The sequence below is a fragment of the Hirsutella rhossiliensis genome (assembly GCF_020360975.1).
Source record: "Hirsutella rhossiliensis strain HR02 chromosome Unknown scaffold00001, whole genome shotgun sequence".
Lineage (NCBI taxonomy): Eukaryota > Fungi > Ascomycota > Sordariomycetes > Hypocreales > Ophiocordycipitaceae > Hirsutella > Hirsutella rhossiliensis.
Window position 1 is genome coordinate 6,678,990 of NW_025408667.1, and position 27,963 is coordinate 6,706,952.

The following is a 27,963-nucleotide window of genomic DNA, read 5'->3' on the forward strand; positions in this document are numbered from 1 at the left end:
CTTATCTTCTCATCTATTCAGATATAGTAAACGAGGTCACCGGCAGGGTAGACTCATGCTCGAATCAGCCGCAACACCAGCCCCGCCCTTTGCCAGCGCACAAAGGCATCAAGCTGAGACCCTCGTCCCGTCTAAGCGAGCTCCCATGTCCCTGGCCAGTCCTTTGATGCTCGGGCTGCCGTGGTATCGCGTGCCTCTGCCGTATCACTCCAAGGAAAGCTCCCTTTACGATATATTACATTGAACCAAGTGGTAAACACTTCTCAGTCGCTCCTTGATATACCATGCGGACCGCCATGAAGGGATAGGCCACAATGCCGGAGACATCTCTCAGAAGAGATACTTGTTCGCCGTCATCCACAAGACAAGCACAATGGCGGCGGGCCCCAGAGCCCGGGAGGGCACCACCCAGCAGGCGGCCTTGAAGGTGAAGAGGAAATAGCTGAGGCCCATTGCTTCCAGGGCTCGCGCGTCGTTGACCCTCGGGAACTCCAGGTCCGGCACCGGCTTTCCCAGGAACCTGCACAGTGGCTCCCAGCCGTCCCCCAGGCTGTAGAAGAGCAGCCGCTCCGGGGGCACCATTTCTCGGATGACGCGGTGGTGTCGGTCGTAGGCCATTTGCGCATTTTTCGGCACGTCCTGTACCGTGTCCGCTTCGAAGAATGCAAGCGTCATTTTCCTCATGGTCGTGATGGTGGTCAGGCCGAGGACTGGCTCGACGAAGCGCACGAATATGCCGCCGCATGTACTCCACAGCCGCCGGAGGACCATCTGGTCCACGCTGCGAAACCATCGATCAAAGTCTCGGACGACGACGACGACCTTGGCGTCCGGGTACGCCTCGATGAGCTGCGGCGCCAGCAGGGCGGCGAGCTCTGTGACGGCCTCGCAGGCGCCGAAGGCCTCGTAGCAGTCCTACCGCGTCAACGGCTGCCCCGCGTACGTCGGCAGCCTGGGGAAGATGGCATCGGCCGCGCGGCTGTAGAATTTGGGGAAGTCCTCGTCTTGGTAGAAAGTCGACTTGAGCGTATGGTAGACGTTCTCGTATCCGAGCGTGGTGAGCGCCTCGGCCATGGAGAGAGTGCCGGTTCGAGGCAGACCGAGAGCGAGAACCTTCATCTCGCGGGGCGTTTTTTCCGGAGGGCCCATGGTGGCGGATGGGTTCAGATCAGAATCGGGCGTCGATGTCTCGCCCCTGAATGCCCATCAAAACGAGCGTCGCGAACCAGGTTGATCCGAAGTCATCGTGGAGAAAGGGGAGGAGAGCGGCTGGCGACTGCTCTCTCTCGTCTACGGAGTCCTTGGCCAGTTCCGGCAAGGACTCGCAACAAAGATCTATCGGCACAGTCCGGCATGCCCCTTTGGCAGTGCGGGAGCAGCCCTCACGTCACTTACACTATAGCCAGTCGGACGCCGAGTAGGAGGAGATACCTCAGCTTGCTAGCATGCCACGCTATAATAGAAGTCCCTGCGCAGTCCTAGCCGGTACCATATGCCTACGTCGGTCGGACTTATCCCAAGGCACGAGTCTTGGTAGGCTCTCTCTGCTGCGTGATGTGACCGACTTGTCTCTCTCTACGTATTGTAGCTGCTTCCGCACTGCCAAAGGGATGTGGGCAGCATCTTCTCAGTGTCCAGCTACGGAGACCAAGCCCTCGTCCATGGCCGGCGAGAAAGGCGGGCATGTTGCCGGACAGCCTTGCACCCAGCACGGCATCGGGCTGCCGGGGGGGAGTAGATAGCAAAAGCCGCAAACCATAGACAGGGTGAGCTGCCGCCGGAATAGGCTGCCAGAATTCTTGACCATCTGCCTAACCTCGTCCGGGAAAGTGGATGACCAGTCCCGCTTGAGGAGTAGCTCCGGGCACAAACTCCGGCCGCCGAAACGGAACGGGATAGCTCGCCGGCGCCGGCAGGCACGGCACTCTCGGCCTTGGCCTATACAGGCGCAATTGAAAGAGCCCGTAGGCCATGCCTAAGTGATTTGACAGCCAGTGCCTCTCCGGTACGAAGCTCGCATGGTTGGCTACAAAACGGCAAAAGAGACGAGAGCAGGAGCCTCGATGCGGATGTCTCCGACGATTCCGAACCGCGCCGCCGCCGCGACCGCAGATCCGAGGAATCTTGTGCATGGGCTGTGTATAAACAGCAGCTCTTTGTAACACCTCGAGGCTGAAAAAAAGGAGGTAATGCACAGCCAGAGTCTCTTCAGACTTGACATGGTCGGTCCCAAGTGCCGACCGAGCACAACAGACGCGTTTCCTTTACCCGTCGCCATCGCAAAGCACGTCATCGAGCAGGTGAATGTGCCAAAACAGCCGCCGGGACACGCAGAAAGCATGACAGAGCCATGTATGCCCTGCTCTGTGACTCTTGAGTAGCACGTATCGGTAGATATGGCTGCAGTCCTCGGTCCAACCCCCTCGTCACACGGTCTGGGACTCTGTTGAAGAGACCACAAACAAGAATATCCAAGAGTGCTTCATCATGGCAGCAGCGGGACTCACCTATAAACAAGCCCGGACCCTGAGCCTGACTAGATATTACCAATAAGAGAGCCCCCCTCGATTCTGCCAAGTCCGATGGCGCCATCCCAAGTGGGCTCGTTTCCCATGCCCAAAACATGTGCCCGCAAAGTGCGATAACACGCGTCCAGGCCCTTGAAGAGATTTTTTTTTCCCTCGAGACGATTGACTCTCGTTGTACATACATCCGCATCCATAACATGCCCTGCCTCCTCTCCAGCTCGTTTGACATGGGCGCCGCGTCGGCTTCCCGCCTGGACATGTAATGCAGGTGGATATTGGACATAGGGCATGTTTTATCATCAACCGGCGAAATCTTCCTTGCGTCCTTGTTCGGCTGAATGACCTGTCGAAACGGATATTACACCCCGAGGCGTTGCGTGTAACAGTCCAATCCGGTTGGAGCTTCGTCACAAAATCGTGGGTAAACAATAAGACGGAGTGAAACAGGCGGCAGCACCAGCCACTCACGACTCACTACCAGGGTAGCAATGGGCTTCTTCTCGCTCAGCCGCAACCTCAACCTCGACCTTCCCCCCTTCTTCCGGACCGGCGACAAGAAACCACGCGCGTCCGAACAAGAGGCGGAGGAGGCGGGGCCCCGGAAGCACGAGAAAGCACCGGCTCGGATCATGGCGTCATCGCCGACGGCCTCTTCGCCGGCCGCCGACGGCGACGACCCCAAACGACTTTTCCACGTCTCCGGCAGCGGCGGCAGCGACGACGACATTGAACAGCAGCGGCGGCGGCGGCGACACGGCCATTCCTCCCTCTCCGATGCCGGGGCCCGTTCCGGCCCGCTCCTCGGCAGCCCCCGTGGCTCCGGCTCCGGCCCCGGCCACGGCCCCGACGACGGCGACGACGGCGACGGCGATCTCGACGGCGACCTCGTCACTGCCGCCGAGGGCCGCCATCTCCGCCGCGGCCTGGCCGAGCGCCACCTCTCCATGCTCGGCATCGCCGGCGCCATCGGCACAGGCCTCTTCCTCGGGCTCGGCGGCGCGGTCCAGAGGGGCGGCCCGCTCGGCGCCCTGCTCGGCTACGCAACCATCGGCCTGCTCGTCTGCGCCGTGCAGTTCGCCCTCGGCGAGGTCGCCGCCCTGCTCCCCGTCACGGGCGCCTTTGTGCGCCACGCCGAGCTCCTCGTCGACCCGGCCTGGGGCTTCGCCGTCGGCTGGAACCTCGTCTACGGCAACATCCTGTCCATCCCCTCGGAAATCACCGCCATCTGCGTCCTCTTCCAGCTCTGGACCGACGTCAACCCCTCCGTCTTCATCGTCAGCTTCGTCGTCCTCACCGTCGCCGTCGGCTTCGCCTACGTCCGTGTCTTTGGCGAGGTCGAGTACGCCTTTGCCCTGCTCAAGATCCTCCTCGTCGTCTTCCTCATCGTCCTCGGCCTCGTCATCGACCTCGGCGGCATCCCCGGCACCCCCGCCCTCTACTTCCGCCACTGGCGCGACCCGGGCCCCTTCGTCGAATACATTGCCCAGGGCCCCTGGGGCCGCTTCCTCGGCTACTGGAGCGTCATGACCGGCGCCGTCTTCTCCTTTGCCGGCGTCGAGTCCATTGCCATGGCCGGCGCCGAGACCAGGAACCCGCGCAAGGCCATCCCCGCCGCCTGCAAGAACGTCTTTATCCGCATCGTCCTCTTCTACATGCTCGCCATCCTCGTCGTCGGCATGCTCGTCTCGAGCAACGACGAGCGCCTCAACAACGGCACCGACAACGCCGCCCAGAGCCCCTTTGTCATTGCCGCCTCGGCCGCCGGCATCCCCGCCATCCCCTCCGTCGTCAACGCCGTCGTCATCACCTCGGCCTGGTCCGCCTCCAACCAGAGCCTGCTGGCCGGCACCCGTGTCCTCTACGGCCTCGCCCTCAAGCGCCAAGCGCCCCGCGTCTTTCTGCGCACCACCTCGTGGGGCGTGCCCTACATGTGCGTCCTGCTCTTCACCGTCTTCATGTTCCTCAGCTTCATGAGCCTGTCGACCAGCGCCTTGAGCGTCTTCTGGTGGCTGGTCAACCTGACAGCCGCCGGTGTCCTGGTCTCGTGGATTTCCATACTGCTGAACCACATCCGCTTGAGACTTGCTCTGAAGAAGCAGGGTATCCCGGCCACGAGGCTTCCATGGTACAATTCGTGGACACGTATGTTCACTTTTCATCCGTCATCACCAGTGATGCGTCTGAGCCCAGCTGACAACCGCGTCGCCAGTGTATAGCTCGTATGCCGGCCTCTTTCTGTGCGTCATCATCCTCCTCACGAGTGGCTTCGCCGTCTTTACAGAGGGAAACTGGAACGCCACCAACTTTGTTTCCGCCTACCTGTGAGTCTCACTCATCGAACCCCCTAGGCGCCGCCACTCCAACGCTGACACGCGCGTAGCGATATACCCCTTGTGCTGGGGGCTTACTTGATCTGGAAGTACATCAAAGGCACAAAGATCGTGAACCTCTCCGAAATACCCCTTCGAAGCGTCCTGGAACGGGCAGACCAAAAGCACGCGGTGCTGGATTCATAGCACCACGTGTCGAGAGGTGCCTCTGCCTCTTTTCATAAGTCACCCAGGTTCGGAATAGAAAGCTCCAGCATGGGGATAGTTTCATGTGCGTTTATTTCCAAAGGGAATATCTTCCCGTACGGGCCAATACAACAATGTGTCCCGTGTCCCCTGACCAGCGGCCGCATACCGCATCAGCTGTTCCCTGCGCAGTAATGATAATATGCGTGTATATGTGCAAACTTTACCGGCGCCGCGCCATGCGAATCAACCTCCGCTAAAATAGACATGGTACTGTAGCGCCCCAGGGCCGGCGTGTTCGCTGGGCGATGACCCACCGCCGCAATAATGAATCGAAAAGGTCAATCCCTTGACCACTCTCAAGGGTGCACTCCGCGTCGCCACCGCTCGACACGGTCCATGGAGCCGCCATTCACTGCCACGGGCGGCATCAATCCGCCGCCGTACATGCTCATCGCCGTATTGCCGTTGAAGAGTCCAGTCGCGTTGATGCCATCATACGCGCCAACGTGGTTCGACGGGCTCATGGCGCCGTACATTGGCTGCTGCGCTGGTCCCTTGTAGTTGTTGAGCAGAACACTGGACCTGTTGTAGTTCCCGTACCCGTAGGGCCCTTGGGTGAGGCCCTGGGGAGCAAAGGCAACGCTGTTTCGGGAAATCTGGGGGCCGCAGCCTCCGTTTCCGTCGTTGTACGCCCCGCCGCGGAAGCCTCCAGAGCGTTCCACGTTGGGCTGTATCAGGCTCTGGGGCATCTGCTTCCTCATGGCCGCCATCTTGGCCTCTCGCTCCATGACGGCACGATTCTCGTCGACTCGGCGAACCTCATCCTCCTTTTCCCGGACGTCAGAGTCCTTCTTGGGGTGCGCGGCCAAAACATCCGCCATGCTTATTCTCCGGCTGATCCTTTGCGCTGACCCAGCCGTCATATTGCCGTGGCTCATCTCCTGCTCTCGGGCCTCCTTCTCGGCTTGTAGTCGGCGGCGCCGTTGGCCGAGTGTCTCTTCTCCGGTGGTCTCCTGTGGCGCGTCTGCCTTGTCGCCGACGGGCTTCCCCTCTGCTTTGTCAAGGTCGCCGAACTGGCTCAGCAACTCGGCCGAGAACGAGATGCTGAGGGGCCGGGATTGAGGAAGCTTGGCATCGACACTTTCTGTGGCGGCCAGTCGTCGCCGCCTCGCGCCCAGCGTCTCAGCTTCGCCGTCCTCCTCCTCGGGACCTGAGGCAGGGCTAAAGACCGGGCCTGAAGCAGGACTCAAGACCGGGCCTGAAGCAGGGCTCAAGACCGGGCCCATGACCGGCAGCGGAGACCGGTTTTCCACTGCCCCGAGAGCGGGGAAAGACATGACGCTCTGGCGCTTTTGCAAAGCGACCGGCAGGGTGTCGAGGCCCTGCAGGCGTGCGCGGCGACGGCTGAGCGGCTCGTTGTCCTCGAGCGCACGGCGCTCCATGAGCCCCATGGGGCGTTCGAGGTCCGCCCTGTTCTTGGCGCCGTGGTGCATGGCAGCGAGGATGGCCAAAGGAACATCCTCGTCCTCGGAGCCGTTTTGGTCCAGATGTGCGCCGGGCTCTTCCCACGCGAGATTGACACGCTTCGTCTGCCGATGCCTGCGTTGCGTTTCTGCGACAGTGTCCATTTCCAGGAGCGTCGCATGGATCCCGTTGGGGAACCCGCTACCCATGTTCTTCTTTCGCAGCTGCTGTTCCTGCTTACGGAGCTGAAGCTCGGCGAGAAGTGTGCTCGGCGGGCCGTGGTACGCCTCTTCCTCTTCCTCGGATTCCTTGTCGCTCTCCGACTCTGCCTCGGTCGCCTCGTCATGCACCGACTTGTCGTCACCGCTTCCATCGGCCGATTTCCGGTCCTCGGTCACTCCAGCTCCAGCATCGGCGCCGAGTACAGGGGCGCTGGCCATGCTACGCGGTCGCTTCTTCTCGTCGATGTTGTTGTTGCTGGTGCGTCTCCTAAGCCACATGAGCGACGACCTCTTCTTGGGACGCGGCTCGGGCTCGGGCTCGGGCTCGGGCTCGGGCGCGGCAGAAAGTGCGCCGAGGGTGGCCGTAGACTTCCGTGACTTGTGCTTCTTCTTTTTCCCGTACACTTCCGGCCCCAGCTTCCCGACAAAGGCGTGGTCCGTAAAGACGCTGACGGGCGCGGTCGCAGAGGCATCGAGGATGCTGTCAAGTGTGGCCATGGCCGATCCATCCTTGATTTCGACATCGGCCGTGACCGAGGGGAGGTCGAAGAAGGCACTGGCACGAAGCTGAGGGGGCAGTTTGGTCAGGAACGAGGCTCTGGACTTTCGCTTCTCCGAATCGAGCGCCGACAGTCGTTGAGGGCGGCGCAGGGTGTCTGCAAGCCCCTCCGATTCGGCCCCGGCGGTGGTTGGTGGTCCCTCGTCGCCGTTGTTGGACCTGGCGCCCCGACTCTTTCGGGGACTCGGGGGCGACAGCATGGCAAACGAATCCCGTTGACCGGCGATGGGGTCAGGAAGCCAGGATGGGTGCGCGGCTTCTGGTATGGCCGATTGGCTGTTCGGTTCAGATTGCCAAGGGGCCTCGGGCAAGGCGGGCTGTCCGTTGGTGTCCATCATGACACTCAGGACCTTGGACTGTCTCTGGTTCCTTTCGACCGTCTTGATCTTGTTGGACAGCTTGGGCGGCACGTTGAGCATGGCGGGAACACGGGCCGGATAATACTGCATCTCCTGGCCGGACTCGGGATCGAGGTAGGATTGCGGTGTCGTCTGATCAGTCGAGGGTCCGCGGGGTGTGGGCAAGTCTTGTTCGATTTCCAGCGGGGCGAGCAAGTCATGTTCAGGCTCAGGCTCCCAGTGGACGCCGTCAAAGTCGATAAAGGCATCGCGACACTGCTGGAAGGTATTGTTTGAGTGAGAGCTCGTGCATCTCGTGTCGTCGTCTTGGCGCGGAGTGTCGCCTGCCACGGGTTGCCCCCGGATCCTAAGGGGCAAAGGCACCTCGGCGTGCGCATCATCGTCATGCACATGGTAGAAAGCACCAGGATTGGACAAGTGCTGGCCATGATGACGCGACAGCATGAGCGTGCCTTCGCCCACCAGCTCCTCGATGGGCGGGGCGACGTCGGCTTCGTCGAGGGCCGCCTGGGTAAGGGAGACTGGCTCGGACTCTGAGATTTCGGCCAGGGACATCTTGGCTGAGCGGGCGCTCCTGTCAGACGCCTTGCCAGGGCCGTGCCGGGATAGCAAGGGATCGAAATCAAGGTCAGGGCGCCCCGCGGTGCTCTTGGAACCGGAGCGGAGACGGCCAGAGAGAGAGTGGGTGGGCGACATGACAAAGGCAGCGGGCGAGTAGCCGCCCTGGCGAGCAGCCGTGTTTGTCGAGACGATGGACGAGGATGCGGATAGGTGTTGCCGCAGCTGCTCGACGGCCGCGGTAGCCTCGTCGTTGTTGTGAGTGTAGTGGTCGTTGCTGGGTGCGTCAGCCGAAGAGGCGCGCAGGCTGGCGGCGAGGAGCGAGGAACGGCGGCTGTCGCTTCGCTTCAGCTCCCCGTGCAGGTCGCGGATGGCGTCGTCGATGGAGCTGGTCATGGACAGCCTCTCGGCGGTGGCTTCGAGCTGGGCGATGTTTCCCCGGGGAGAGCCCGGCCGCATCTTCAGGTCGGACCCCGGCTGGCTGGTACTTGGCATGGGCGTTGGTTGGGCGAGCCTAGTGTCGGCGCGTACGCTGGCGGTGCGCAGTGGGCGAAGGTCGGAGAGGGGAGAGTGAGAGTCGGCGCTGCTGTCAGGGGGCGACATGGTGTTTGTCATTCGCGCGACAGGGTCCAGCGATGGGGGCTCGTATTGACGGGCGGCCCTGGCGCGGGCGTCGGGGCCCTGGGCTGTGGGACCGACGGCGAGCGGCGGCTGGCGAGCGGGCTCTGGTGTCTCGGCGAGCGACATTGCGGCAAAGGGGTCCTCCCTCGAGACGGCGGGCACCCTGCGCGTCGAGGACGAGTCGAAGAACAGGCTCAAGGGCGTGGCGACGCGGTCGACGACGGATCGGGGCGGCGACAAGGACGGCGAGGAGTCGTGGTCTTGGGGGGAAGAATGTGCGGCGGCCATGGCCCTGGCTGCTGAGAAAGGTCGCGGGAAAGAGGAAAAAGCTGCAATCCAGTCCGGGTACCTGTAAGCACGGGCAGGGTAGTGACGATGCGTGTCAACACATACCTCTTGGTCTAGTGGCCTCGCAACAAGTAAACATGGGGCGGGGGGCAGTTGTTTCTCAGCAGTCTGGCCGAAACATAATAGGGGCCAAAGGGTTAAGCGGCCGGCTAGAAGATGCGCTAGCAAGAGATGTGAAGCGCGGGCCGGCGAGACAGCCAAAAGCGAGTGATTCGCGACAAGGTTTAAAAAAGGGGTGATTTTCCTTTGTTTTGTTTTTTTGCTCTTGCCGTGCGTGCCTTTTGGGTTGGGAATCCGAGGCGGCAAAAGGGAGAGGAGAGAGAGGATGGTGGACGCGGCGGCGAAGCCAAAGCTTAAGCGAGCGCGCGATGATGGCGACGGCAGAAGAAGACGTTGGCTCGCAAAACTGGCTGGACGGATGCGGCGTTGGCAAACGATGGTAAGAGCCGCAGAAGCAAAAACAGAAACGGCCCGTGGGGGGGTCACCCGGTTCCTTGTTCTGCCGCCGATTTTGTCGTCCTTCAGCTAGCAAGGCCCGTTGGCGATGGGTCCGAGGGCCAACAACCAAAAGTCTAACTGAGAGGAAGCCCGCCCCACGAACATTTTTTTCTCTCTCTTTTACTCCGTACCCTCTCCGGTGCCAAGATAATTACTGTCTCGCTGCGTCGGGTGAGATGAGAAGGGCGGCGCAGTTGCACTCGGTGCTGGATGCAGACAACAGCATGCTTCGTGCATGCATACAGACATACTCCGTCCATGTATGAGTACAGTACAGTATGTACAGTATGTCGACGGCAAGCCTGATGCTGCTGAGGCCGCCCAGGCGCACCCCGACCGGACATGGGCGCGGACGGATGTGGGCGCAAACAGGCGACTTTGAATGCCGGCCGGCCGGCGTCGACATGTCAAGTAAAGGCCCAACTTAGTGCTCGGATACCCGGCGGTCGCCTGACTCGACGTAGCAACGCGCCGGTTCAACGTGGCTCTTTTGCCCCCTTCTTCTGCTATGCCCTTGTCAGTTAATGCATGGCATGAACGAGTCGAAGTCAGTCGAGAGAGCAAAGGGCTCGAGAGCAAAAATGCCGGAACTGGAGCCTGGAGCACCCGCTAGCGGCCAATGGTAGCGACTCCCAGGCCCCCTTCCTACAGGCTGTCACTCGGCCTTTTGCCGCCCAAGCCTGTGTGCTCCGCCCCAGCGCCACGGCGCCCATAATGCAGCGCCATCTGGCAAGCCACAGAAAGCCTCGCAGAAGCCAAAGAGGGCGCCGATGGCATGACCACAGCCGGCTTCCTCGTCCAGGCTACTAGTACATTGCTAGGTAGGTACCTAACGCGCGGGAGCCAGTCAGTCAGTACCTGCCTAGTACTAATTACCTAGGCATCTTAAGTAGGTTACATAGATAGGTAGGTACCTAGGTAGGTAGGTACCTGTTTATAGTTCATACAGTAATTCCTCGTCAAGCTCCAGTCCCGTCGCGAGCTGAGCCCTTGTTGTCTCGGCGCAAGGGCCCTTTTGCTTCACGCCGTCGCTGTCTCACGGAGGGCAAGGCCGATGCTGGGGAGCCGAGGCCTCTCTCTCTCTCTACCCTCTCTACCTTAGTCGTCGTTCGTGTTCGCTGATGCCCATCGTCCCCACCTCTTCTTGCCCACCATGCCCACCTATCTATCTCTCTTGCGTGATACCGCTTGGTGCATGTAATCTCGGCATGACCACCTTGGCAGCAGCTTGTCGTTTTCCACATACAAGTACCTAGGTAGTAGCTCTCTGCACATGCGTCCAAGATACGTACCCACCTCTCGTCCATCGAGATGGGCTCCTCTGCTTAACACACTTACGGAACCATCTCCTGGCAACTTGGCCCCTCCAGTCTGCACCGACCTCTCCCGGCTCGTCCCAAGTCGTGCTGCCGCTCGTCGAGTTTCACGGCAGCCAGCCACATGAAGAAAGTAGGGAAAAGCAGCCAGACGGAAGACACAGCACCCGACCTGCAGCATGGGGCCTGGTCTCCTTCATCAAAGCAAGCCGTCACACAATCAAGGGGCCGGCCCCTGAAGCCCCCTGCATGTCTTTCGATGCCAGCAGCCGTGCATATGCGCCGATGTGCCTCGGCGGCTGTTGCTGCGAGCTCCGTATAAGTTATAATATGTTATGTATGTACAGTATATATATATACAGGATCAGGTCTGCCTGGTAGATAGTCAAGGAAAAAGAGAGCGGCATCAACCGACGACGCCCACTTCGTGTCTCGTACATCCATGTGCAATCCTGTGCAGCTCCAGCCCCATCATATCACAGATATGCACTGGACCGTCCCGGCATCTTCAGCTACTCCAAAATACTGAGTGCTACCCGGATTTCATCTCGGCAAAGTGCAAGACAAAGCTCGGCCGTCCATGTCTTGCGCAGATGCATCAGGGGCCCGGCAAACGTGGTGTCTCTATCCTCGTCCGTCAGGTGCCACGAGTTGCCGACCCCTGGAGCACAGAGGTGTGAGATAGGGATCCAACCTGAGCCAGCCATCCATCAGAAGGGCGTTGCTCCACGGCGCAGACGCCGAGTCTGGTTCAGCTTTTCCCTTCCACCACTCGCGCGCGCATCCAGAAACTGTATTTTCCTTTTCCTCGGCAATGCTTCGATGCCAAGCTTGTCAGGCTTACGGAGGTATTAGGAGCCGAGTCAAATGCGCGCCTCGGTCGTCTCTGCACTTGTGCCGCGAGCAGCTACGGCGACACCTGCAACTACTTACCAAGTCAATACTGGAACTGATGCCGGGCTGCGCTGTAGGGATCCGTCATCGACGGGTACAGCAGCAGTAGCAGCAGCAGTAGCAGCAGCACGGCGCTATCCAACGGTCAGAGCTGCCCGTGTGTGTGCATTTGTGTGTGCATTCGAGGCAACGACGGGGCGGCCTTGGATGTCTGGTGGGTGATACGTCACCATCTGCAGACACCGGTAGCTTGACGTCGGCTGCTATTACCTGTCTTGTTGGGCCGGCCAAGGAGCCGAGGGCTGGACTTGGTGGCGGGTTGACATTCAATCAAGTGCTGCCCACTCTGAGATGATGATTATTATTATCTATGGCAATTTGCCGGCCCTGGCCCTTATCTAATTCCTTCATTAGATGAGCAGGGATGACGAGCCGTTCAATTTCGCATCCTGATCACAGGCTTGGCCGTTTGGAGAAGTACGTACTGTAATTAATTACTGTACTACTCTGTATAGCTTCGACGCCGAGTATCGGAGCTCGTCACATGATCCAGGGCATTGACCGGCATCAACGGCAGATGAGGTCATTGCGAGGCAGCGTGGCGCGGCTGAATCCGGGTCAAGCTCCTACCTGTACGCCTGGGGAGCTAAGGGGATAGCCGTGCAGCACGATGACGCCGTTGGAGCCATGGACTCCCATCAGTGGATGAATGGTCGTTCTCTTTATCAATCCTGGTGAAGCCTCGAGTGAGTGACTTGACTGTTGGGCCGTTGCTCAACGTCCGAAAGCGGCACCCGCTCGTTTTCTTAACCGGCCAGTTCTGAGGGCACAGGCGCGGGCACTGACATGTGCTTTGGCACCTGCCGTCAATGGAATTGCCGGCACTCGGCCAGCAGAATGGAGCCTGAGGATTCCGAAGTGCTCGTGTCTGAGACTCCCCGGCAGAACAATAACAGTCCAAGGCTGTTGGCAACGCATGGACGGGGCAAAGAGGCGCACAGCTGGGGATGCCGTTGCAGTAGCTGCACAGTGTATATGGCAAACCCCGTTGCGTTAGCACGTGACTTTGCCGACGCTCAGTCCACCGTCAACGGTGTGTTTTTCGCTGCATAAACGCCAGCAATACAGTGCATTATAGACAGCCAGCACTGTCTCAATACACGCTGAATTGGTTGTTTGGCGTAACTAACCCCCACCACGATAGGGGCCCACCCCTCGTCCGGGCAGAACACGACCAGAAACACACATTCATTTGTTGAGCGTTTAATATCATCGTGAGGCGACCACCCAGTGATCTTTTCCACAATCCCGTATCACCGCTGCCATCATCATCATTATCCCTCCTCCTCTCGCACCGCTGCGCAGGCGCCCTTGAGCCCGTCCATCATCGCCAACCCGAGCCGAGCCTCTCGTCTCCTCCGCACCGCTTAATTCTCGACTCCCAACTGCTCCTTCATGTCCGTCGTCTTGCGCCGGGGCCACGATTGCTTCCGCGACTCCCGCGGCATGACCCGCGTCTAGCAGCGCTCCTCTCGTCACTCGCCTCTCCCACCTTGTTTCAGCCTTCTCGACCAATCCCTTGCATCTGCAACGCCATGGCACACCCCGACGAACCAAGGCGACGACGCTTCACCCCCGTCCCCATCGAGACAACCTTTCAGTCGGTTCGCAAGCCGCCTGCCTGCCTAAGCCCGCATCCCGAGCTGACCCCAGATCCCTCCCCTCCATCTACTTCGCCGACTATTTCCGAGCCGCAGCGGAATGGACGCTTCCACCCCCAGTTGATCGAGACATCGAGGAGGACGCGCAGGGCCGCCGATCCCGGCCCCGCAACCAAGCCGACGGACAAGACTGACATCACCCCCTACACAAACCACATCTACGTGTCCAAGCCCAAGCACCGCCGGAAACGCGGCGACTCGCTCGATGACGGGCCCATCCGTCATATGCCGCCCACTCGGCGAGAGACGGAAGACGAGGGGGTCAAAGAATATCTACTCGAGCTGGCCGCCAAGGAGGCTGCCCGGCAGATGGAAGAGGCCGCCCTGGCCGCCTTCCCCAACAGCCGGGCCCGTGAAGGTGGTGTGGCGCACTTTTACTTTCGCGAGAGCTCTGGCAGCGATAACTCTGCCGAGGACGCACACCACCATGCTCAGCCTCGTGCGCGCCGCAAGTCGTCCAACCTGGGTCTGAACTGGTGGCATAAACACATGCAAGAGCATGCCGAGCATCTCGCTCACGACCGCCGCGACGATGCCCCGGCACCCCACGACCAAGACACGCTCATGACGACCGACTCTGACCTCGACGACATGGATCTATGCGTTCCCCCGAACCCGCTCTGGACAACGAACCAACGGTCCACCCCCGAGGATGGACGCGACTCGCTCGCCGACTTCCGGCCGATGAAGGAAAACATGGCGCCCGCCGCCCACCTCGACCTCTCACCTTTCAAGCAGATGGATCTTGGGGCGGGGCAGGCCCCGGCCTTTCATCTGGCTCCCGACGAGTTTCATCGCGGCCGCGACGTCGAGCGTGGCCGGCCGTTTGGCGCCTTTGGCCTGAAGCCCGAGGACCCCACGCTCCATCTCATGAGACAGGCCGCCTCGCCGCCCATGCTCGGCAAAGACCTGACGTTTCGCAAGTGCCCGTCACCCAAGCAGACCAAGCTCGAGACGGACCACCCCTTTGTCGACCAGGGCGGCTCGCGAGAGTGCAACCGGGATGTGTCGGGCCAGGGCGGCCTGTGGAAAGGCTACTGCTGCAGGTCGGAATCCAACGGCGACTGCGTCGTGTCGGCAGACCTGCGGCGTGCAGACATGATTGTTACACCGCAGCCCCCAGAGTCGCCCCGCGAACCCCTCACGTGCGGGCGCCTGGGCGAGAAGCCGAGCCCGGCAGCCTCTTCGAGGGGTTCGTTGGACAACAACACAGCCTGCGGCATGTGGACCGCCGAGCCCGGGCCCAGGACGAACGGGGCGGGCGGGCAGGCCAAGAAGTTGCTGCAGGTCCCCCAGGGCCTGGGCGAGCGCCTCGAGCGGGAAAAGGCGCGCGCCGAGCGCGACGAAAAGATCCTGCAAGAGTTTGGCGACGAGTTCGTCACGCAGGTCTACAACTACCTGTCGCTCGGCTACCCGGCCACGGCGCGCTCCTTTGACGAGGAACTGTCCAAAATTAGCCGCGTCAGCACCGCGGAGCTCGGCCGCGACGACGACCGGCAGATGGCCAAGGGCCACATGCTCGAGATGCGCCTCGACGACACCCCCGAGGACGCCCGGTGCCCGCGGTGGTGCGCGCTCAAGGTGTACATTCTGCAGTGGGCGAGGTCGCATCCCGACCTGGATAATCTCGATCCGCTCGCCTGGGGCGTCAGGGAGCGGAGGGGCAGCTGGGCCATCTAATGACCACCCCCCGCCGTCGTTGCAGGTAGGCGGTTTCCTTCTGTTTCTCTCTCTTGCTCTATCTACTTTACACTTTATTCATGGGACAGCGGGCGTTTTTCTCTTACCTCGAGTTGGCAGCATCTCTATCTTGGCACACTGGGCGGCATATCAAACGGTTGGGTTTGCAGACGAGCTGGGTGGATTGCGGCTTGCCACTCTTCCTGGCTGGCACTGTTCGAGTTTCTTCTGTCTATCCTGGGCGGTAAGCCGCGAGTACCAGATGGTGACGGATGCATTGCTGCGAGCGTCTTTTTGGTCACCTCAACAATATTGGGTTTTGTCATTTCATCTGCGTGGGTGCGCGTGTTGTCGGGACCCGAAATTATGTGAGAGCTGCACATCTAGACAATCTATATAATGGGGCGACTGGGGGAAGAATGGCGGGTTCGAGACCCGGCTCGAGGGGATCAAGGGGCGAATCGGTAGACGGGATCGCCAAGTTGCGCGGGTCACCGGCAACTTCAAGATGGGGTCGGGCCGTCAAGGGCCAACTTGCGGGCTATGCATAGAAGATACATTGACGGACGTCTACGTCGAGGTACTGCCTGTCCCTAGACATCAAAATCGTTGTATTGCAAAGACTCAACGCCATTGACGAATGATCCTCTATGAGGCGAATATGGTAGATAGGTCGGGGGTGTGAAATGGAAGACACAACAAGAACCAAAAAAAGGAAGGGGTAGTGGACACGGGTCTAGCAGCGCAGCCCCGAGGCTGTCGTCGAGGGCGGTCACTTTCTCCTCGGCAGAGACGACCGGGACACCTTTTGGGCCTTTGACGGCGGCGCGCCCGTCTCAACATCGCTCTCCTCCTCCTCGCCCATCGACTCGTCTACGTCCTCGTGGTTGACCTCGTCCTCGTCGACGGCCTCCGCGGCCCCGTCGCTATCGTCGTCTTCGTCCTCGTCGGCCCCACCGCCTTGCTCGTCGTCCTCCGAGTCGCCCACGAAGCCATTCGTCGCCGGCACGTCGTCGTCGTCGTCATCGTCGCCTTCGTCTTCATCGTCCACGCCTCCCCTCCTTCGCAGGCCTTTCCCGCCGGCGGCATCCGTCTCGCCCTCGACCCACACGACGTCTTCCTCGTTGCCGTCGCCCTCTCCGTTCTGCAGCAGGCCCGAGCGACTCATCTTCCTCCGCAAGACCATCTGACCTTCGAGCAGATCCAGCTTGCCCTTGAGCGCCAGGAGGCTGTTAAGCCCCTTTGCTCTCTCGGCCAGAACTTTCTGCAGGCTGTTGAGGCTCTGCACCACCTGGGGCTGCGAGGCCAAGGCGCCGCCGTGAGCCACGAGGGACCATTGCACCCACGTCATTAGGTTGCCGGCTCGCCCAGGCCGCCTATACAGCCGCGCGGCCAACTTGGACAGGAGGCTGCCGACTAGAGAGCTGTCGAGGCGCTCGATGGTGTTTTGGATGGTGCTGAGGTCAGTCGTGTGAAGACAGGACTCGAGGAGGTCGGTGTCGTCGGTTCGCAGGGCTTGGCTGAGGACGGTGGTGAGGGATTGGTGAGAGGGCGGGACGATCGCCGTCCGCGGGCGCTGGGCCGGCGCAGCGCTCGTCGTGCCGGCCTGCTGCAGAAGGGCAGGCACGTCGATGGCCTCGTTGTCGCGCAGGAGCTCACCAAAGGAGGGCGATGTGGGCTCTCCGTCGGACTCTTCAGCATCTGGTTTGTTGCGGCCGCCGTTGACGCGGGCCGGGGCGCCCTCGGGCTTAGCAGCGTCCTGGGCACCGTTGACCTGGACCGCCTCGTCCTCATCCGAGACGTCCTCATCGCTGTCTTCGTCGGACGAGATCTCTATCGTCTCCATCTGCGAGCTCTGCAGGGCGTCGGTGCCGGAGACGCAGGTCCTCGACTCGTCAATGGTGCTCTTGAGGGGAAGCTTGGCCGCCGACCTGGCCACAGGGGGGGCCAGCCTCGTCGGCGCTTTCCGCTTTGTCGACATGGGCATGAGGGATACCGGCGCCGAGGCCAGTGAGCAAAGAGTCGGGACTTGCAAAAGGCGAGGCGGGTATTAAGCTCCGGGTCCTGTCCTGGATGACGAGGCAGCCGATTTTTTTCCGTGTCCTGGAAACAAAACAATGCGGAGCAGGGAAGCGAAAGAAAAAAATAACTTGGCAGCCAGAGAATGGCCCTTCGCAATAAGACGAGGCGTCAGGCCAGCGAGTACCTGCACCCGGACCTTGTTTTGCCTTGGGGTGGGAAATTTTCACGCCGCTTTTCACGATGATGGATTTCAGTCTAACTTTTTTTTTTCGAACCAGGCCCGGTCGAGTCCGAGGAGGGGGATGGGTGATGATGACATAATCGAAGAAAAAGCGGTGCGAGTTGAGTGAGTTGCTGCTGGATGTGCTACTGCACGTGCCTTTACCAGGACAATACCTAGGTAGGTACCTAAGTATCCGTACCTCGGTACCTAAAGGATAGAAGCCGATCAGCGCAGCTTATGTAGCGGCAATCAGTGGTGTCAGTGACTTGGTCGATCCTCGTCCAGGCCAATGGGCCATTGGTGGGTTCACTCAAGCGTGTACTGTATGCTGGATGGAACAGATTAGAGGAGCTTATTGTTCGTCGGGCCGGATGCACGACATACACGGAACGGTGACGAGCTGCGGTGCGAGTTCTGGACAATGTCGCAACCTAAAAACTCGCGACCCGTAGACCCATCGAGCTCGAGCGCCTCTTGGTTCTTCGTAGGCGCAATCAAGGCAGCAAGGCACTCTGCTGGCGGAAATTGCTCGAGGCAGCATCGAGGTCAGGTGACGGACGAAGTCCATGCCGGGTTGGACATCGGTGGCGACCGGTGGGCTTCCGTGCGCCACAGCCCAAACCCCCGAGGCTGCATAGACCCCGTTTTAGCGATCCGTTCCCTTCCCGGGCCTATCTTGCGCAACCGCAGTTCGCTCCGACTCCGCGTCCCCACTGTGACCTACCCTAGACTCCCCTCCCCACCCGCAGGCCGGTTTCGTCGGATGTCTTCTAGAACCATCCATCCATCATCCAGGCACACCGTCTTCCAGTGGACGCGTCTCTCCGAGGCTTAGGATCAACGACGGTGTTGCTTTCTGAATTCTCCGCCATTGTCGTCGCCCAGCTTTGGCCAGCGGAAGAGGCGAGACAGCACGCGTATCGCCGGGGTTCATCCTCCATCATGACGATGATGACGGCACCATCGTCCAATGACTTCAACAGGGTCAGATTTCGACATGAAGCCGTCCACCTTGAAACGCCGAGAGACTCAGGTCGAACGTCGCGGAAGACGGCGGCCTTCCAAGGACAACAAATCTCGAGCAATCTCCGACGCGGCATCTGGTCCGGACATTTGCTCGCGAGTGCTTGTCATTGAAGACGAGGCTGGAAAGCTCTGCCGCCAACGATAGCGCAAGCCCGAATCCTGTACCTACGTACGCCCCCTCGTCGTCTAATCAAGCCGCGTTATGTAAGTGTCACAAACGGCGTTGATTGATTGATTGATGATGATGATGGAGCCGTCGCAACAAGGGACCTCTTCGGCCCCGTGGCCTGGCAAGGCAGGCCGAGTGAGGCAGTGTTGGTGCCGAACAGAGCTTGCACCTTGGCAAACTCGATGCTTGGTGAAGCGGGATGGACGCTTGATTGAACTTTCCCGCTCGCGTCACCAGGCCGGCCGCAGCCACAGCCACAGGCACGGCGCCACAAACCCCCTTAAAGCGGTGACCCCCCACGGGCGCGGCTGCCCCACCCCGGCCATGTAAATTTTTCTACCTGGCCCCAGCCTTTTCTCGGGGCGCCCCGATAGAGAACACGTCAGGACTTTGCCTTTCTCTCTCATAAATACCTTCGCGCCTCCGACCGGCGACTTTCTACTGACGTGCACGCGCTTTCCCTCGCAGACCCTCCACCCCTCCCGGAAATACCTCGCCCGGTACCCGACCGAGCCACGCCCGCCGCAAACGTAATCAGGTAGCTGCCAAGTACCCTGCCTCTCTACAGTTGGTACCTCCACCCTTTGCTCTTTTCGGGCGCAGTCGCATCTCCTGCTCTCCTTCCCTCTCTTCCACATTCCTCCCTGGCGCGAGCAGCCATTCGAAGCCCCTTCATAATCCCCGAATATTTTTAACGCCCTAAAGAATAGTCCCTCCCCCTTCTGCACCCGGCGCATCGCATCGCAAACCTGCGCCGCCCGACCTTCATTCTCCCCTCCTCCCCCCACGGTCCAACAACGATCGCGCGCGCGCAACGAGGAGAAGCTCCACCAAAGCTTCCTGCACGCACAGCAACAGCAAAGCAACGACAGCTGGCCGCAACTGCGCGTCGCAATTGCATCGCAACGCGCGAGCTCCATCCTTCGACTGCGCCTCACGCCTCGCCGGCCGTCGCCTCGTCGCTTCCCAATACTTCCTGTCCCTCTGATTTGCGTTGCCGCGTGCGCAGGTCCGTCCTCGCGTTGCGCCCAGTTCATACTCTCCCGCGCCCCAACTCGGTGCGCGCATCCGACTTTGTGTCTCTTCTACCCGCCGGGCGCCTCTGCCTCTGATCCGCCCAACTCCATCATCTGCAACGCACCTGCCCCTCTCCGAGCGCGCACACAACTGCCACCCACCACCTCACTTCCTCGCACCACGCCTGCTCCCCCCCTTTGACTTCTACCTCGTCGCGCGCTTTCACCAGCCGCTCGACTTCCATGTCGTGCTGCGTTGCTTGAGCGCCATCACCGCATCTGCGCCCTCATTGCCACTTGGGCCATCATGGCTTCCCCAGGCCCCGACGCGGGAGCGTCGGATCCTCAGCCGCACAAGCCCGTGCCTGAACTGGTGTCGCAGTCTCACATCAACGGGTGAGTGCCCCACGGGCTCTGCGCCTTCGAGCTGAGCTGCCCACGCTAACGCTGTCGATTTTACGTAGCCATACATCCTCTGCCAACGAAACCGAGGCCCAGTCGAAATCCGACAACGCGGTAGAGCCCAAAGCCGAACGTACCACGCCCGAAGACACCCAAGCCAAACCCGCCACCGACGAACCCAAGACGGAAGCCGACAAGCCCACAGTCAACGGGAACTGGGCGAGCGCCGACCACGCTGCCTCGGGCGGTGACGCGACCGACGCCGACACTGCAGACAAAACTCCCAAGGCTGAACCCGATGCGAAGAGCCCCACCGCCAACACCGAACAAGAGTCTGCGCCTGCTGCCACAGAGACGGTTGCCCCGGCTACAGAGGAGAAAGAGCCAGAACCAGAGCCTCAGGCCGCTGTTGTCAAGAAGGTAGAGCTTGCCAAGGAACCCGAAAAGTCACCTTCCAAGGTGCCTGAAAAGTCGTTCCCCAAGGCATCCGAGCGCTCGCCCGCCGCAAAAGCCGAGGAAGCGCAAATGACGGACTTGCACCCTGAAGAGGAATGCGCCAAATCAGAGGGTCCATCTACGAGCGAGCCACAGCCTGGTCAGCCCACTGACCCCGCCGCGCCCGACACGGAAATGACCGACCCGCCGGCTGAGGAATCAGCCAAGACGCCCAAGCCTGATGTTGACATGCCCTCTGTAGGAGACACGGCCAACTTGCCAGCGTCAGAGGTCGACCTCGGCCCCGCAAGCATGTCGCAGCTCGCAATCGACTCCACCGAGAAGGAGTCGTCTCCTGTCCGCGCATCCGCCGACGTGCCCATGACAGACGCGCCGCCCAGCGTCAAGATCGCCCGCCAGCGCGACGAGGATGCCGCCGAGGAGCCAGCGCCCAAGCGAGCAAAGACAGAGCCCATGGAGGACGTCGAGGCCGCCGCCGAGTCCGCGTCCGCGTCCGCCGAGGCCACCCCGGCCCAAGCATCGACTGTGGTCGCGGCGCCGGCGGCGGGGCAAGAGGCTGCCGGCCTCGACGAGACGGCGCTCACGAGCTTGAGCAACTGGCGCGACCAGGAGACCAACTCGCGGTCGCTGACACAATTCCAGCGCCGCGAGATTCGCAAGGTCATTGACCGGGTCAAGAAGACCAAGTCGGGCGGCCACTTCCGCGACTCGGTGCAGAAGCTGTGGCCCGGGCTTTGGGACGGCTACATGGAGAGGATCGAAAAGCCCATGGACCTGGGCGAGCTCGGCCGGAGCGTCAAGGACCCCGTCGACAGCCCCATCGCGACCCTGGGCGACTTTCGGACGAACCTCGCCCTCATCTTCGAAAACGCTCTCACCTTTAACGGCCCCGCCCACGGCGTCACCGCCGCCGCGGCGCACGCCGTCAAGACGGTCTGGGAGGACGTGCTTCTGATCCCCGCAGACGAGCCCGCGCGCCCAAAGGCCGTTCCCAAGCCCAAGCCCGTCCGCGAGTCGCGCGCCGTCTCCAGCGTCCCGGCCCCGCGGCGCCAGTCTGCCGAGGCTCCCGCGGCGGCCGCAGCACCCGCAGCGGCCGCCAGTACCGCCAATCCGCCCGCCAACCCGCAGGAGCCGGCCGGCGATCGTCGTAGCTCGACGGCGACGGACGGCGACAGGCCCAAGCGCACCGTGCGCGCGCCTAAGCCAAAGGACATTGACTACACCACCAAGCCGTCGCGCAAGAAGCTCAAGCCGGAGCTGCAGTTCTGCGACGAGGTCCTGACGGAGCTCATGCACCCCAGGAACCATGACGTAAATCATTGGTTCCTCGAGCCCGTCGACGCAGAGGGGCTTAACATCCCCACCTACTACTCGCAGATTAAGAAACCAATGGACCTGGGCAAGGTGCAGCGCATGCTGGGCAGTGGGGAGATTGCCAGCCTCAAGGACTTCGACAAGAACGTGCGGCTCATCTTCGACAATTGCTACAAGTTCAACGGCCCCCCCGCGGAGGGTAATGTGGCTGGCAACTCTGGCAAGCTTCTCGAGGACCACTACGTGGCACTGATGAAGAACAAGGACGCGTGGCTCAGCAAGCACGCTGCCAAGGCCAAGGCCCCCCGGGCTTCCGTCTCCAACGCTAGTGACGACGACGACGACGACGAAGACGACGACGAGGGCGACGACGCGGCGGACGCCGCCGTCGACAGCAAGGAGCTCCAGGAGCTCCAGGCCAAGCTGGAAGAGGAGACGAAGAAGCTCAACGGCATGCTTCTCGGAGGTAACCAGAGCTTGATCGACATTCAGAAGGGCATTGTGCACGTGGTCCAAGACGCACTGATCAAGGCGGCCCAGAACGCTCAGGTCCGCGCCAGGAACGAAAAGTCCAAGAAGTCGGGCAAGGGCGCAAAGGCCAAAGCCTCGGGGGGCTCCGGTGGCCGCAAGTCGACGGGCGGAGCCTCGCAATCCAAGAAGTCGGGCGGGTCCAAGAAGGCTGCGCCAAAGAAGACCTTGACGGCCGCGGACAAGGACCAGATCGCGACGGCCATCAATGATCTCGAGTACCCACATCTAGAACGAGCAATCGAGCTTATTAAGAAGGATACGGGCCAACTTGTAAGTCGCCGCCCCGACGCCCTCAGCTGACGCGCGGCACCGTTGACTAATGGCCATGGCAGGAGAACCCCGACGGCGAGCTCGAGCTCGACATCGACCAGCTCAGCAACGACGCGTTGTTCAAGCTATGGGATCTCTGCAAGAAGGCCCTCCCAGGCTTTGGTAAAGACTCGACCGCAGCTCCTAATTCGTCAGCCGAAGTTAACCGGGGTGCCCCCGCCAAGCAGGCCCCTAAGACGGCATCAAAGTCGAAGAAGAACAAGCCCATGAGCGCTCAGGAGCAGGAGTCTCGGATCGCGCAGCTGACGGCCCTTCGTGAGATGTACCACAAGCCTGGCCAGGAGCCATCCGATGCACCGAATGTCACGCAGGCGCCGACGCCAATGGCCGAATCCAGTGATGACTCGGATTCGGAAGAGGAGTAGCCGCCTTCTGGATGGCTCCGCATGTGTATGAGTAGACGACATGAGCAGAGAGTTTGGCGTTGGGCTTTGATGACTTTCGGCAAATCGGAACAGGCGGTTTGGCAGCACTGCTGATGCGCTGCCGAACCGGACTGGATTTACGAAGGGGGGCGCAAGCCTCACCGGAGCAAATGGGCTGTCGCACGGCATCCCCTGGCGTCAGTCCCTGCCCAATTCGTACCTTGAATTTTCACGCGCCGCAGATGGTAGCCTGGCATCCCTGATCTTTGGAACACGGCCTCGAACAGGTAATGGGGCCCAGATCAAGTCGGGGGCTTTTCGCACGGAGAGGTTTGGGCGTGAGGAGTTTGTTTGGTCTTGAGTGCCACAAGCCATTGGAACTCGCGTGGTCGGCTTGCTCCTTTTCATGCCTCATACCTGAAAAAACCGGAAGAGGTTCGCAGTGGGCGCCTCGCCGTCTGGTTAGCAGTGCAAACTAAATGTGACGTATACGCAACTGTCCGACGCAGTGACTAAATGGTGTGTTTTGGATCGAGACGGTGACTAGAGGATCAACTTGGCAGGAGAGAAGTATTGCCGGCGGCCGACAACGTGACGGGCTTGCTGTCCCGGGCGCCAAGACGGCACGGATCGTGGATATCGTAGAACGAGACACCGACCCTCGCAGGGAGGGCGAGTCGGTGGCGCCCGATGATCGGTAGATGGGCCATTCACCCAGAGGGCAAACAGCCAGGGAGCACATCATGCTTGCTCAGCTAGCCCGAAGCTTTGGCACATCGACGCGGCGACGAGCCAAGGTCGAATGGAACAAGCAAGGCGGCGGCCATGGCGGAGCCGGTGGAACAATGGCGGCCGGCTTGGAGGTGCTCCGAAGAAGAGGTGCGGGTTGGACGGAGCAGGGGAGGAGAGCAGTCGTCGTAGAATCCCGCAAGGGGGAGACAGGGAAAGACGGTGCGAGGTGTCGAGATGGCGCGGCTGTGGGCGGCAAACGCGGAGAGACGAATGTGAAGGAGGCCGAGGGCTAGATTGAGTAGGGTTAGAGCCGCAACGAGTAGCATGGGCGGCGGAGGACGAACATGATGGTGATAAGAGTGATGATTATGGATGAGGCTCGATGGTGAGTTGGTCAAGGAGGAGGATGGTGAAGAGGGCAGTGGGTGGGGGGAAGGAGGATAAGCGGCACCGCATTGCGTAAAGCTTCGACTGTACTTTGCTTGAGATAAGGGGGACCAGTTGAAGTTGTAACAGTACTCGAAGACATGGTAGCTCTGGGCTCGCCCATCAGGTAGTTGGCGTGTACCTTTCCATCTACAGACGGTAGGCCTCGCCCGGGACATTTGCAAGTCTACAAGCCTTGACAGTCCGTCGCCAACAGCACAGCAAAGCACTCTTGTCAGCCTGGAAAGCCTTGTTGAGCAGCATGTAGGTTACCGAGGCCAACGCCAGCTTTGCCCGGTAAGTAACTTTGCGGGCCATCTACCTAGTAGCGGAAGCACCCCCTGCGCCTTGCAATCCCTCTCGTACGCGCCGAACTTGCGAGCCCTTGGGCATGAGCCTCCACTCCTACCAATGGCGGAGGAGGGACTGTCCCTCTGGTGAAGTGGTGGAGAGTGAAGCTGGCCAGCTCTCCGTGGTGCGTTGGTGCCAGGGATCAAGGTCATCGCGCTGAGACGAGTCGCCAGCAGCGGCAACCTCCAAGTATTGCTCGCCGTCATCGCCCAAATTCCCGCCGTACCTGAGTCGACAACGCAGGCATGGGTGAGGCGAGGTGAGATGGCTGCGGGGACGGCAATAGAGTCATCATGTGACTCTCGGCTATCCGTCCAACAGTGTAACCAGCTCGGCTGTCCTTTGCTGCTCCTTCGACCTTGGTCTCCGCCATCATCACGCCCGTAACATGGACGGTCTCGACGCCATTCTGCAAGCGCACGTCGCCGAGGGCCACGACACGACCGGCAAGCTCCTGGGCGCCGCCTTTGCAGTAGTCAACAAGCATGGTGCGCATCCACGTCATGACGAGGCAAACACACGGCTGGCTAAACCGCGCATCCACCATAGGCATCGTCTACTCGGGCGCCGCGGGACGCATCGACTTCGACCCTGCCGCCCGCATCTTCGCCGGCGACTCCTTCACCTGGGTCGCCTCCCTGACCAAGCTCGTCACCACGACCTGCCTCATGCAGCTCGTCGAGCGCGGCGCCATCGGCCTCGATGACGACGTGCGTCCGCGTGTGCCCGAGCTGGCCAAGTTGCAGATTCTGCGCGGGTTTGATGCCGACGATGCGCCGATTCTCGAGGACAACGTCAAGCCTGTCACCCTGCGGCAAGTCTGCGTGACAACTGTCTAGGTGCGTCGTCGGGTTCGAGGGCTAACGTCTTCATCTTGCCCACACAGCATGCTTCTTACCCATACGCTTGGCCTCGGCTACGATCTTGCCGACCCGGACCTCGTCAAGTGGTCCAAAAAGGTCGGCCGCGCTGCGAACAACCTCGAGTGGAGCAGGCAAGGCTTCTTCACGCCGCTCAAATTCGAGCCTGGGGACGGCTGGTACTACGGCACCGCGCTCGACTGGGCCGGTTTTGTCCTTGAGCAAGTCACCGGTCAAGGCCTGGGGCAGTACATGCAGCAACATGTCTTGGATCCCTTGGGACTCCACGACACTGGCTTCTGGCCGGAAAGGCTCCCCCAGACCAAGCCGCGAACCGTTGCCTTCTCGTACCGCGATCTCGCCACCTCGACCCTCCGGCCAGGGAAGCAGCTGCCACCCGTGGAGCATCAAGTGGAAAGCGGCGGCGCCGGCCTCTTCACCACGGCCGATGACTATGCGCGCTTTCTCCACGGCCTGCTCCAAGGCAAGCTCTTGAGCGAGGCGACGATGAGGGAAATGTTCACCCCGCAGCTCAACGAGAAGCAAAGCAACATGTTGGAGTTTGTTTGCTACCACCTGGGCGTCCAGGACGGGTTTGCGCCCGAGTTCCCCGCCGGGCTTGCCCTCAACCACGGCATCGGAGGCGTCATCAACACGGAAGACGTGCCGGGCAAGAGGCGCAAGGGCAGCATGATGTGGAGCGGCATGTGCAACAGCCACTGGGTTTGTTTGCCCCGCCGAATGCGTCGCATAGCATCTCATGCAACGTTAACCTCCAGCACAGTGGATTGATGGCGAGACCGGTATTGCGGCAGTTCTGGTGGTGAATGTTCTGGACCACGGCGATGCAGTCGTTGTGAGCTTGTTCGACGAGCTGGAGAGGGCCGTATACGCTCCATCAGGGCTCCAGGGAATGCCATGAAGGATGAGGGACGGCAGGCCGGATCGGGCAGTGAAGGAGGACGGCTGTAGGATGAAGGTACATCATTGGTCCTCGCCCGAGTCGATGAGAATTTCATCCTGGCTTATCGCTTCGAGCGTACTCTCCAGGACCCGCCTGCATCTTTCACGATAGTCCAGCGCCAGTTTCTGGTTGCGCGTGAGGAGGTCGACATGGCCCCCGGCCACCTCGACGTCTGTTTCGTTGAGTCGCTCCAGCTCTTGCAAGACCTTGTGTTGAATCAGGGCAATGGTCTGTTCCAGATACACGCGACCCTCTCCTTCCACTTGGCCAGAGAAGAAGCTGTCTCGCCGGTGGCGCTCGGCATCGTCTCCCGCTTTGCCCGGAGCCGGGATGAGGTGGTGGCGCTGGCCGGGGCGCGTGAGGGTGCAGAAGATGTCCCAGACCATGTCGGGCTGCACATGCTGAAAGGCGCCCAGGACCCTTGTGGAAGGATCAAGGCGCAGCGTCTGCTTTGAGCGACCGAGCAGAGAGCTTGGGTGGGAGAGGGGCCGCAGCGAGATGAGGTACTCGTCAGAAGCGACGGGGGCGGCGGCGGTGCGCTTGCGGACGTGGGTGTAGTCGTTGTGCAGGTGGTCGGTGGCGGGGATCATGAAGCCGTAGCCGAGGAGCAGCTCGGCGTTTGTCTTCAAGCTGTAGTTGTTGAAGATTTGCTGGCCCGGGCCGTGGGGCTTGCCGACCTGGAGCTCGCAACTCGAGGCGGCCTCGTCGAGATGCCACCTGATGTCCGTCGTCATGTCATGGTTGCCAATGTCGAAGAGGGGCAGCAGCACGGAGAAGTCGTCGATGGAGACGCCGGGCGGGAGGCTCGCCTGCTGCGTCTCGGCCAGGACGAGGGCAGGGCGGAAGCTGCGGGTGGAGAAGATGCAGTAGGCCCAGCGGTACAGCGCCGGGGTCAGAGACTCGGCCAGGGCGTGGCCGGGGCCGTCGCAGGCGCCGAGGAGACGGCGGGCCTGGGTGAACTCGCGCGCGACGTCGTCCTTGATCTTGTCCATGCCGACCTCGACATTGGTGCCCTCGAGCAGCTCGGCCTCCTCGGGGGGCCAGAAGGGGGCCAATGCCCACGTCTCGGGCTCCGGCGGCTGAGGCAGCGCCTGGATGTAGGGCCACCAAAAGGAATCCCGGCGACGGAGGTACTCGTTGACGAGAAAGACGCGGCCGACGACGTGAGGCGGCGCGGCAGCCAGGAAGGCCGCGGGCAGGGGCCGGGGATGGGCGAGGGCATTGAGGTAGGAGAGGGCGAGGGCCGTCGGCAGGCGGACGACGGGCTCGTAGGGCCGCAGCGGTGCGAGGGCACGGAACGAGAGGCCGGTGCGGGCGTCGTGGTAGACGTCGACGGACGGGTGGAGGGTAGCGCCGTGCGACGTGGCCCAGTCGACGAGAGTGTGGATGCGTGCCGCCGCCGCCGCCGCCGCCCTGTCGCCGCTGGTAGGAAGCTGGCCGCCCATTGCGAGAGAGAGAGGGGGTAGAGAGTGAGAGAGAGGGCCAGAGAG

General features: G+C 61.2%; 8 protein-coding genes across 8 annotated transcripts; 4 read left to right on the forward strand and 4 right to left on the reverse strand.

The window, feature by feature from the left end:
- Positions 1 to 330: 330 nt before the first annotated feature.
- HRG_00848 (uncharacterized protein) lies at positions 331 to 1,149 on the reverse strand (the record flags this gene model as incomplete). Its single annotated transcript, XM_044859319.1, has 2 exons — positions 331 to 781; positions 920 to 1,149. 2 exons carry the CDS (start codon positions 1,147 to 1,149, stop codon positions 331 to 333), a joined length of 681 nt encoding a protein of 226 aa, XP_044725719.1.
- A 1,867-nt stretch (positions 1,150 to 3,016) lies between these two features.
- HRG_00849 (amino acid permease domain-containing protein) lies at positions 3,017 to 5,044 on the forward strand (the record flags this gene model as incomplete). The annotated part of the gene is made up of 3 exons (XM_044859320.1): positions 3,017 to 4,670; positions 4,738 to 4,849; positions 4,909 to 5,044. 3 exons carry the CDS (start codon positions 3,017 to 3,019, stop codon positions 5,042 to 5,044), a joined length of 1,902 nt encoding a protein of 633 aa, XP_044725720.1.
- A 359-nt stretch (positions 5,045 to 5,403) lies between these two features.
- On the reverse strand, positions 5,404 to 9,117 carry HRG_00850 (uncharacterized protein; the record flags this gene model as incomplete). Its single annotated transcript, XM_044859321.1, has 2 exons — positions 5,404 to 7,973; positions 8,055 to 9,117. The coding sequence occupies 2 exons, from the start codon at positions 9,115 to 9,117 to the stop codon at positions 5,404 to 5,406; spliced, it is 3,633 nt and encodes a 1,210-aa protein (XP_044725721.1).
- Positions 9,118 to 13,480: 4,363 nt separating this feature from the next.
- On the forward strand, positions 13,481 to 15,286 carry HRG_00851 (uncharacterized protein; the record flags this gene model as incomplete). Its single annotated transcript, XM_044859322.1, has 1 exon — positions 13,481 to 15,286. One exon carries the CDS (start codon positions 13,481 to 13,483, stop codon positions 15,284 to 15,286), a length of 1,806 nt encoding a protein of 601 aa, XP_044725722.1.
- A 772-nt stretch (positions 15,287 to 16,058) lies between these two features.
- On the reverse strand, positions 16,059 to 17,273 carry HRG_00852 (dip2/Utp12 family domain-containing protein; the record flags this gene model as incomplete). The annotated part of the gene is made up of 1 exon (XM_044859323.1): positions 16,059 to 17,273. The coding sequence occupies one exon, from the start codon at positions 17,271 to 17,273 to the stop codon at positions 16,059 to 16,061; it is 1,215 nt and encodes a 404-aa protein (XP_044725723.1).
- Positions 17,274 to 20,049: 2,776 nt separating this feature from the next.
- HRG_00853 (bromodomain-containing protein) lies at positions 20,050 to 23,140 on the forward strand (the record flags this gene model as incomplete). Its single annotated transcript, XM_044859324.1, has 3 exons — positions 20,050 to 20,138; positions 20,207 to 22,715; positions 22,778 to 23,140. The coding sequence occupies 3 exons, from the start codon at positions 20,050 to 20,052 to the stop codon at positions 23,138 to 23,140; spliced, it is 2,961 nt and encodes a 986-aa protein (XP_044725724.1).
- A 1,897-nt stretch (positions 23,141 to 25,037) lies between these two features.
- On the forward strand, positions 25,038 to 26,431 carry HRG_00854 (beta-lactamase domain-containing protein; the record flags this gene model as incomplete). Its single annotated transcript, XM_044859325.1, has 4 exons — positions 25,038 to 25,137; positions 25,199 to 25,463; positions 25,536 to 26,232; positions 26,294 to 26,431. The coding sequence occupies 4 exons, from the start codon at positions 25,038 to 25,040 to the stop codon at positions 26,429 to 26,431; spliced, it is 1,200 nt and encodes a 399-aa protein (XP_044725725.1).
- Positions 26,432 to 26,493: 62 nt separating this feature from the next.
- Positions 26,494 to 27,918, reverse strand: HRG_00855 (uncharacterized protein; the record flags this gene model as incomplete). The annotated part of the gene is made up of 1 exon (XM_044859326.1): positions 26,494 to 27,918. One exon carries the CDS (start codon positions 27,916 to 27,918, stop codon positions 26,494 to 26,496), a length of 1,425 nt encoding a protein of 474 aa, XP_044725726.1.
- Between the last annotated feature and the right edge of the window lie 45 nt (positions 27,919 to 27,963).